The sequence below is a fragment of the Mesoplodon bidens genome, assembly GCF_964165515.1.
Source record: "Mesoplodon bidens genome assembly, chromosome: 2".
Taxonomy (NCBI): domain Eukaryota; kingdom Metazoa; phylum Chordata; class Mammalia; order Artiodactyla; family Ziphiidae; genus Mesoplodon; species Mesoplodon bidens.
The window spans coordinates 154,230,174-154,241,377 of NC_138177.1; the positions used below are offsets into that span (position 1 = coordinate 154,230,174).

An 11,204-nucleotide genomic window follows, 5' to 3' on the forward strand; every position below is an offset into this window, starting at 1 on the left:
TCTCTGACTTACCACATAAAAGGATGTCACCTGCTGACACCCAAAACACACTGGGCTATTATGTGATTAAGAAATAAACTATTGTAATAAGCCATTGAAATTCTGGGGTTTGCTACAGTAACTTGCATTATGCTAACACAGGTCAACAAGGACTGCAGAGACAGAGAAACCTAATAACGGTAGGAGCCAAAAAATTAACTTTAGGGCTTCCCTGGTGGCGCAGTGGTTGAGAGTCCGCCTGCCAATGCAGGGGACACAGGCTCGTGCCCCAGCCTGGGAAGATCCCACATGCCGCGGAGCGGCTGGGTCCATGAGCCATGGCCGCTGAGCCTGCACGTCCAGAGCCTGTGCTCCACAACGGGAGAGACCACAACAGTGAGAGGCCCGTGTACCGCAAAAAAAAAAAAAAAAAAAAAAAAAAAACTTTAGTAGAAAGCTGGCCAAGGAAAAAGAAAGACTGACAAATATATGCTAATGAATGACATACCTCATATTCTGGTCCAAAGCCAGCATAGTCACAGAACCGCCCAGAGAGTCTCCAGAGATAAGGGATTCCTCCAAAGAGAAGAATAAGCTATAAAACAAAGCACATGTTGGTCACATTGAAGCAGTACTAGAAACTATCATATGGAAGTATGTTAAAAAAAAAAGAGAGATCTTATTTAGGATAAAATATGCATTTAGACAGATACAAACCAATTGAGATACTAAGTTTAGACTGTTAAAAGGTTTTTGCCTGTACACTTTATATGGATGAACTGCATGATTTGTTAATTTACCTCAATAAAGCTGTTTAGAGAAAAAAAAAACTTTTGCCAAAAGACCTTAATAATCAGGAACTAAGCTTAGAAAGGCTAAGCAACGTGTCAAAAATCCCACAGCTAACAAGTGAAAGAAATGGAATTTGAGCCAGGCTTTATGGCTCCATAGCTGGCTTTTCCTTGAAAGGAAATAGCCTCTTGGTTAGGACAAAGTATTAGTATCGGTATAAGTACAGAGTCACGTCCACCTACCATGTTGGGGGACAGAATGAGCTATCAGAGCCTTCTCTGGGTCAGGAAAAAGTGAATCCTGAGGTAGGAGTCAGGGTATCATAGGAGTAAGGCACTTTCTCAGCACCACCCTTTGTCTTGGGCAGATAAAGTGAACACAGATATTCACCAAACCAACAAGACATATGAATGAGGGAGCAGCTCTTAAAATGTGAAAAGAATACATGCTTACAAAACACGACATCTCACAACAGATACCAAGTTCGTGGAATCATTTTGCCCAGAGGAGTCAACGTACTGTTTCTTCACTTGTGGAGCTCCGAGAACACAATGATCACACTCCTTGGTTAGAAGCACAATATTCCCATCCATTCAGACATGGTTCCTTGTGGCTTTGAGGGTTTGGGGCACTATCATATATTTCTTAGGTGTCCTTCCAATCTACTTTCCAGTTTTATATATGTATCCATAAATAATAAAGTGGTTTACATATGCTTTTTTAAGAATACACACACACACACACACACACACACACACACACACACACACACACACAGGGACTTCCCTGGTGGCGCAGTGGTTAAGAATCAGCCTGCCAATGCAGGGGACGAGGGCTTGAGCCCTGGTCCGGGAAGATCCCACATGCCGCGGAGCAACTAAGCCCGAGCACCACAACTACTGAGCCTGCGCTCTCAGCCCACGAGCCACAACTACTGAGCCTGTGTGCCACAACTACTGAAGCCCGAGCACCTAGAGCCCGTGCTCCGTAACAAGAGAAGCCCGTGCTCTGTAACAAGAGAAGCCACTGCAATGAGAAGCCTGCGCACCACAATAAAGAGTAGCCCCTAGGGCTTCCCTGGTGGCGCAGTGGTTGAGAGTCTGCCTGCCGATGCAGGGGACGCTGGTTCATGCCCCGGTCCGGGAAGATCCCACATGCCACGGAGCGGCTGGGCCCGTGAGCCATGGCCGCTGAGGCTGTGCGTCCGGAGCCTGTGCTCTGCAATGGGAGAGGCCACAACAGTGAGAGGCCCGCGTACCGCAAAAAAAAAAAAAAAAAGTAGCCCCTGCTCGCCGCAACTAGAGAAAGCCCGCGCACAGCAACGAAGACCCAACGCAGCCAAAAATAAATAAATTTGTTTTTTAAGAAAATTAAAAAAAAAGAATATATATATACACACATAAATTATATCATATTGTATTTATCATTCTACAACTTACTTTTTACACTCTACATCTTTTTAGACCAATATATGGTGAGTTTTAACTCTATTTGGCATTATCAGCTTTTTCTTTAAAGTGTTTACATCAATTTACACTCCCATTAGCCATACTTGAGCATTCCTATTTCCCCACAATCACACTCATACTTGATGCTACTCATCTCTTAGACTTTTACCAGTATGCAGGGGATTGATACAATACCATGGGTCGCAAATATGGTCTCTGGACAGCAGCATCAGCATCGCTGGGAATATGCTAGAAATGTAAAGTCTCAGCCTCCACTCTAGAACTACTGAATCAGAAACTGGAAGTGGGGCCCAAGAGTCAGTCTCCAGTTAAATGTGATGTGCACCAAAGTTTGAAAATCACTGTTTTAATAGACTGCCTTTTTAAAGGCCCCTTAACTCTACATCCAGCTATTTCCACTTTACTTTAACTAACTCAATCTTGGATATAACCTGTTTTCCCAGAAGACATGCTTTGGCACCACTGTATGTGGTATATGCTCCACTTGTTGAACTAATTCACTTGGAGTGGCATTTCCTTCATCCTATTCTCAATACTAATAAATAATGCAGAATTAAGGATTTATAATGCTTTGGGGGAAAGGCTGGAACACCTACTATTAAAAGTCCAGCTTTTTTTGTTTTAATTTATTTTTGGCTGTGTTGGGTCTTCTTTGCTGCACGTGGGCTTTTTCTAGTTGCAACGAGTGGGGGCTACTCTTCGTTGTGGTGCACGGGCTTCTCATTGCAGTGGCTTCTCTTGTTGTGGAGCACGGGCTCTAGGCACTCGGGCTTCAGTAGTTGTGGCTCGCGGGCTCTAGAGTGCAGGCTCAGTAGTTGTGATGCACGGGCTTAGCTGCTCCGCAGCATGTGGGATCTTCCCGGACCACGGCTTGAACCTGTGTCCCCTACATTGGCAGGTGGATTCTTAACCACTGCACCACCAGGGAAGTCCCAAAAGTCCAGCTTTTAAGTAAGTATCAGGGGTACCTTTAATATGAACTTTGAATGCATTTATGAATGCATTTGGAAACTGCTATTGCAAACCTGTTTAGCATGCTTTGGGGAATAAAAAACAAAACACGGTGAACAGTAAAGTTTCTCTGTGTTGATAGGATGTCCTGTAAAAAGAACTAATGATGCCTACAAAAACAAGTCCTGTGCTTCCACATATATTATTTCACTAAAGTCTTGAGAAGCAGGCAGGGCAGGGAGCATAGTCATCTCGATTTTACAGATAAGGCAACTGAAACTCAGAAATGTTAAAGTAACTTGCCCAGAGAAACCCAGTGACTAAGTAATTGCTCTGTGTTGAGTACTATACTAATTGCTTCATTATATTATCTTACTCAGTCCCTGCCACAAAACCTATGAAATATGGTTTAATATCTACCTTCGTCTCATCTTAAAGAGGAGAAAAAATGAGACTCAAAGAGGCTAAACTGCTGACTCAGAAACAAGCAGAAATTGGAGAAGCTACAATTTGAACTTTTCTACTCTGCCCTAGTCTACTCCCCAGCCATTCTGTTTCTTGAGAGGGCTCTTTATTGACACCTATGAGATATCAGGAAAGTTTGTCTCAGAAAGGGGGGACATTTTATCTCTGGGTGCTCTGTCACATTTGTGTGAACAGTGGCATCTGTAATTGGTCACAAGGGCCTCTTATGTTCCCTCAGGTAGAAAGTACCATGGCAAAAAAAAGAGTCTAAATTAATCTTTGCACTTGTTCTTTGTGACCAAAGCTTACAAACCAATTAATTTTAATCAACACAAAACAGGAATTAATGAAATTGTTTTCAAACAGAACAGGATTTCAAAGTAACACAAAATACTTCCTATCTAATGGCAAATATAGTTTACTAATTCCCCAAGGATAAATTTAGCACATTCATGTTGCAGTCCCTAGAGTTTCAAGAATGGTTTCTTCTGTGTAATTTTAAAGACTCAGAAGAGCAGAGTTTGAAATTCAGTTCTTCCATTTAGCAGTGAGTGTCACCTGGCCATTATATGGGCAAGCCATTTAATCTCTCTGAGTCTTTGCTTTAACCACACTAGTCTTAGTAGTCAATATTTGTCAATGCAAATGTTGTGACTAACTAGACAATTTTGTAATCATTTAACAAAGCTACAAACAGCCAGTTTCTTCTCTTTAAGTGAGGAAGCAATTATGGTAGCCAATCTCAATTATTTTTACATGTCTGTATCTTCGCCATAAGCTTCTTTGCCTTAAATACCTTGCTGCAAACATTTTCGCTGCATAACCAAATGGCTGTAAGGAAATTTTGCCTGTGAAAGATAAAATAACTGGTTGACAGTTTTGGGGCTGACAGTTTGGTTTCAACTGGTTTGCATACCCTCCAGTTAGCGATGTTATTGATGGCTTTATTGAGCTGACAGATGATTTGCCCCAAGGGTTGGTTTCTTACTTTGAAACACACTACTTTGGAGGAGAAAGAGGTCTCGAAGGTGCAGAGTTGAACCCACATTTCCCATAGAGCTTCAGAACGTCTATCAGTGGACATTTGACTACATACCAAGAACGAGCTATGGTATAGAGGCTTTCACAACGCAATACAGAGCTTTGTTACAAACATGCCTCCTAGTATTTGAAAACTGATACTTCTCTTAACAAAGGAAGAAGTTTCAGCAAAAAAGAAAAAGTGCAATGCTGAACGATGAGACAAATCAACAAGAAAAAATTGTATAAAATACTATAAACAGAAGACTTGGAAGACAAGTGCTTAGGTACAACTCACAAAATAAAATCAGTTATTTGTGCAGTATTGTCATGAATCCACACACATTTTAAATGTATTCAAATGTTTTGTATTTTGCAATAAAGTCTTTTTAATTTTGTTATTCATTTTACGTGTTTATGTCCTTTTTTTTTTTTTTTTTTTTTTTTGCAGTACGTGGGCTGTTCACTGTTGTGGCCTTTCCCGTTGCGGAGCACAGGCTCCGGACGCGCAGGCTCAGCGGCCATGGCTCACGGGCCCAGCCGCTCCGCGGCATGTGGGATCTTCCCGGACCGGGGCACGAACCCGTGTACCCTGCATCGGCAGGCGGACTCTCAACCACTGTGCCACCAGGGAAGCCCTATGTCCTTTTTAATGTCCCTCTTTTATTTTTCATTATTTTATCTTTTACTGCAAAATTGCCTTACAGTCAATTGGTAATGTGGTGAAAATGCTTGCAGCAAAGCTGTCTACAGCAAACATGCTTATGGTGAAAGTACCTACAACCTTATTTTCAATTTAGGAATCTGTCTCTTAGTGGTACTGAGGGACCTAAAAGAGTTCTGGAGGAACTATGACAGAGCATTTTTTCAAAAAGAATATAAAATCAAGCCATGCAAAGACATGGGAGACTCTTAAGTGCATATTACTAAGTGAAAGAAGCCAATTTGAAAAGGCTATAAACTATATGATTCCAACTATATAACATTTTGGAAAAGGCAAAACTATGGGAATGATAAAAAGATGAGTTATTGCCGAGGATTAGCGGGGAGGCAGGGATGAACAGGCAGAGCACAGAGGATTTTTAGGACAGTGAAGCTATTCTGTATGGCACTGTAATGGTGAATACAAGTCATTATATTTTTGTCCAAACCTATAGAATGGAAAACGCCAAAGGCGATGGTAATGTAAACTGTGGATTTTGAGTTATAATGATGTGTCAGTGTAGATTCATCTATTCTAACAAATGTACCACTGTGACTCGGGACATTGACAGTGGGAGAGTTCTGCACATATGTGGGGGCATGGGGTGTATGGGAACGCTCTGTACTTTCTGCTCAAATTTGCTGTCAGCCTAAAACTGCTCTAAAAAATAGTTTATTTTTTAAAAAGAATACATACCCATTTTTCATTAATATAAACTTCTGGATTCTATTCATGTTTATATCACTTTATATTGCACTATTTCAACAAGGGATTTCCCTGGTGGCACAGTGGTTGGGAGTCCACCTGCCAGTGCAGGGGACACAGGTTCGAGCCCTGGTCCAGGAAGATCCCACATGCCAAGGAGCAACTAAGCCTGTGCACCACAACTACTGAGCCTGTGCTCTAGAGCCCGTGAGCCACAACTACTGAAGCCTGCACGCCTAGAGCCTGTGCTCCGCAGCAAGAGGAGACACTGCGATGAGAAGTCTGCGCACCGCAACGAAGAGTAGCCCCCATTCGCCCCAACTAGAGAAAGCCCACGCAGCAACCAAGACCCAATGCAGCCAAAAGTAAATAAATAAATAAATAAAATTCAACAAAATATAACAACTTATTTTTTTGCCTAATGAAATAAGTAGAGTATGGTGGTTTGGCTCAGTTAAATATATGATAGATATGTAGATATGTAGAATTAGTTACATTTCAGAATGACAGAATGGTGCTGAATTTTAAACTAAGTTTTATAAATGAATAAAGAGTATTAGATCTGTCTTTAAATGTTTATTACATGTTCCAGTTATTTATGGCTGTTAGTAAAACCACCCCAAAACTTAAAGTAAATAAATAAGTAAAAGAGTTCTGGAGGAATAGTGATGATAATCATGCTTATGATGATAGAAAACACAATAGCCAATGCTTCTGGAGCACTTACAGCAGATCCAGCACTATTCTAAGCATCCTACATATATTAACTAATTTTCAGTCCTCTCACCAACACTATGAATGAGGAACTATTATTACCATACGATTTTAACAGAAAACCGAGGCACAGAAATGTTGAGTGACTTGCTTGAGGTCTCATAGCTGGTATGGTACAGCTGAGACTCAAACTCAAGCCACCTGAGTTCAGAGTCTGCTCTCAACCTCAACGCCATGCACTTTCAATTGTTCTTAGGGGTAGAAAACCAAGAACTGGTCTGTGGTGGCAGGGGGAATCTTACTCATTTTATGTGTAAAGCACATATATATATATATATATATATATATATATATATATATATATATGTATATATATATGTGTGTGTATATATATGTGTGTGTATATATATATATGTGTGTGTGTATATATATATATATATATATATATATATATATATATATATATGTATACATACAGTACAGAAACAGACATACAGTATATCTCTGGTATTAAAATTTCATGGAGGGGCAACTAGGAAAATTGGCTAAAAAGGTACCAGGGTCAGGGGCCAGGGGAGATCATGAAAAGAAGACTGAGAAACACGGCTCTGTACTTTACAGCCTCTCTTCTTTTAGCATGGGGGAAGACTGGCCCTGTTTTACTAAGTAAAAATTATCTGTCACTCATTATTTCATTCAATACATATGAATTATGTGCTTATTATATGTCAGGTACTAGGTATAAAATGATGAACAAGACTTTAAAGTACCCTATCTTTAGGGAACTACCAGTCTGTCAGCTAAACAGGCAAATTCAATATAATATGCTAAGTACTCTGATAGGAATAATGATGGGATGCTACTTTATCCAGACTTGAGGGATGGGGAAGTTTCAGACGGTTTCTTAGAAGAGATGATGTCTCAGCTGGATCCTAATGGAACAGTAGGAATTTATCAGGCCCCAGTGAGAGAGTGGAGACGAAGTGGGAGAGGAAGGGCACCCCAGACAGAGATACCAGCATGTGAAAAGACTCAAGGTCATAAGAAACCAAGCTGGGTATGAGATGGACAATAAAGAAGCGGAAAGAATTTGGGGGAAGGAATAAAAAGATGAGGCTCAAGTAAGCAACTGCCAGGTCAAAAGGACCTCATAAAGCGTGCCAAGAAATTTGGACTTTACCCTGAAGGAAACAGCGGGCCAGCAAAAGGTTTTATGTAGGAGAATAACATGATCAGAATCGTGTTTCAGGATTCCTTGCGCTACAATGTAGAGGACAGGTTACAGAGTTGAGAGGCAGGAAGAGGAGCTGGGATTGCTACAAGAATAACCTAGAACAAAAGGTTCTTTTTTGAGACTTCACTGGTGGTCCAATGTGTAAGACTCTGTGCTCCCAATGCAGGGAGCCCAGGTACAATCCCTGGTCAGGGAACTAGATCCCACATGCCTCAACTAAGAGTTCGCATGCTGCAACTGAAAGATCTCGCATGTTGCAAGGAAGATCTGGCATGCAGCAATGAAGATCCCACGTGCCCCAATGCAGCCAAATAAATAAATATTTTTTTTAAAAAGTTCTTTTTCATACCTGGCCTCAGGGTGACAGTTACCATATTCTACAGTTTTCAACTGCCTAAACAGTTATGTTTCTGCCTCTTTTGCTCCACACTCATTACCATCAATAACAAAGGTTAAGAAAGCATTCTGGGATTTGTAGGTGTGGTACCCTCTTTTGTGTCACAAAAATACAAAAATGAAAATAAACATTCCGAAGTATTAAATAAGTTGACAGACTGTTTCCCCAAGAAGTAAATTACTCACAGTGCCTTCAATCTCTGAATAGAGTCCTGACCAGAAGCTGAAAGTACTTTTATCCAGCTGATACAGTCGAGATTTCTCAAATGTTTCTGAATCCATGATCTGTCCTAACTCCAGTGGTACATGAGTTGTTGTTTTATATATCCGTCTCTGAAATATTTTGAAGAAAACACCTTAAGGAAACAGTCAAGCTAACTCATTACTTATTACAATAGTCATTTACGATCAAACTTTGGTTTATAACAATAACTTGTCACTTAAGCCTGTTGAATTTGCTTTATACATACACAAATACTGCGTTTGATGAAGTACACTGACCACTAAAACAACTCGTGCAGGAAAGTAAAAGCATGAGAGAACCTGCAACTAGTTGACTAGGTGAAACCTTAAAATCAAAGCTGTCACACGCTTTGGTTTGCAGAGGTAAACCAAAATTGTAACATTACAAAGAGTACTACTCATCCAGGTATAGCATACATCCTATAATATAGAAAATAAATTCATGGACAGAAGGAAGTAAATATGCTATTCATGAGTTTTAACAGGTAATGTGGCTAGTCATTAAATTTGATTCTAGAAGCCAAATTAAGGGAGATTTGAGGAATGACAGAAACAGATCAGGTCTTCAAGAAAGACAAACTTTCTCGTTATACCAAATTCTAGAAAGTAATTTCAGCCCATGGTACATAATACAGAGAACAGATACCAAACAATATAATGGACAGCATTTTCTACAATGGTTTTACAATAAATCTCTATTCTCTATTTATTATTGGATACCTTACCAAACCCTTGATAAAGGGCATTACATGAAAGCATAACTGAAGAAAGAAGACATTATTGAAAGGTAGTTACTGTAACTAGGCTTATTATTAAAGTAAGACAAGTAGGTAGATGTTCAATACCCCATCTCCAATTTAGACAGTACATACTGTGTGCTTACTTTCTGCAAAGGATCTTCCATAGGCCTACAGCATTCTGTACTAATGAAGCTATCTTAAGAGCTAGTCAGAGAACCTAGTGCTAAACAGCTTAACACCTCTTTGAATATCCTGGACTAAAAAAAGAAATCTAGATATAACCCAGACAATGACAGATATAGAAAAATTTTTAATTTTCAATTTAAAGATTCATACAGAACGTACTCTGAGAGGAGAAATTTGCAGAGGAAAAAGATTGTAGTGCTCAAGGAAAAGGTTCCAGCAGTTAAAAAAAGAAAGGTTTTCCTAACCATTACAGTTGACTTGATTCAGTGCCAACACAGAAGAAAACCAGCAGTGAAAGACTGCCATAAAGTGGTCAATTAAACTTCAAATCTATCTCATTTAAAAGTTCAGATCTCAGAAATTCCCTGGTGGTTCAGTGTTTAGGACACCGAGCTTCTACTGCCCGCCAGGGTGGGAGAACTAAGATCCCACAGGCCACATGGTGCAGCCAAAAAATAAATAAATAAATAAAGTTCATATCTCGAATCCATCAAACTGTTAATTGTGATTATCTCCAGGGAACTGTTATTAAGTAACTTTAACTTTCTACTTTACTGTTTAATTGTTTGAATAAAAACAATAAAGAAGCTTTTAAGAAAATGTTCTTTGGGCAAAAACAACAATATACACTTTTTTTTCTTTCTTTTTTATTTTTTAAAGGGAAAAGAGTTCAGGTCTTTGGAAGGACTGAGAAATCTTCATTTTCAGAAAATGGCTTCCCAGTGCTGTGGTTGAGCATGACACAAATATCATGGGGAAGTTGTGATTCTAAAATTTTAGCATCTTCTTTCTGAAGGTTTATGAGTTGCTGCCAAAAATAAAGGAAGTAAGTCTGGGCCCGAGAATCCTTAGGAAGCTGTGGGGCAGGTACAAGAGCTCAGGCCTGAAAAGGCGGCAGCCCTGCCTACCCTCTCACCAGACCCTAAGCGGCCTGGGGCCCATGATCACGTTGCTGAAAACGTCCTGAAGCACCAGATCCCCTCAAGGCCTACCCCATCATCGGGCCAAGTTAGGAGGCTCAGTTGGGACCCATAAGGTCGGGGCCGGTGCTGGGGCCGCAGCAATCATCCAGGGACTTGGAGTCGAGACCGAAGCTGGCCTAGAGCTGGCCGGGTGTCGGGGTCAGGTGGGCCCTGTCTAGGCTCACCTGCCGCCGTGCTAGGAAGGTCTCCCAAAGATACACTGTCCAGGAGAAGAGCAACACTGCCCCGAAGATACGCTTCTCGGCCGACATCTCCCACATCGCGTCCAGCGACGCCCACATCCCCATGACCACCCCGTTCCGCCGGCTCCTTCAGCGAGCACCGGTGCCACACCGACACCCGTCCCCTCAGAGCATCCCTGCAGTGTCACAGCGATATCCGTCCCTCCCGAGAGCCCCTATACCGACACCCGTCCCATCCCACGCCCTCTGCTCAGCCCGCAGTGTTACACAAACACTCTTCCCCCGGCTGACGCTCCCTAGGGCCGCCTAGTGTCTGCAGAACAGGATAAGCTCCGCCTTCCTCACTTCCGGCCCACAGTCCGAGTTCCGACCTGCGCCAGCCGCGGCTCCCCTGAGCTGCGTTGCACCGACATTCTTTCCCCTCCCCTTCACGGCGTGTTCC

General features: G+C 41.4%; 1 protein-coding gene across 1 annotated transcript in view; it reads right to left on the reverse strand.

Annotated features, from left to right (window-relative positions):
* ZMPSTE24 (zinc metallopeptidase STE24) overlaps window positions 1-10,942 on the reverse strand; it is a 55,991-nt gene extending 45,049 nt beyond the window's left edge. The window contains exons 1-3 of the mRNA XM_081225242.1: window positions 10,745-10,942; window positions 8,615-8,761; window positions 488-574 (exon numbers count right to left, since the gene is read on the reverse strand). Coding sequence (XP_081081368.1) covers window positions 488-574; window positions 8,615-8,761; window positions 10,745-10,867 — 357 coding nt within the window. The 5' untranslated portion in view covers window positions 10,868-10,942. The remainder of the gene's footprint in view (window positions 1-487; window positions 575-8,614; window positions 8,762-10,744) is intronic.
* Window positions 10,943-11,204: the final 262 nt, after the last annotated feature.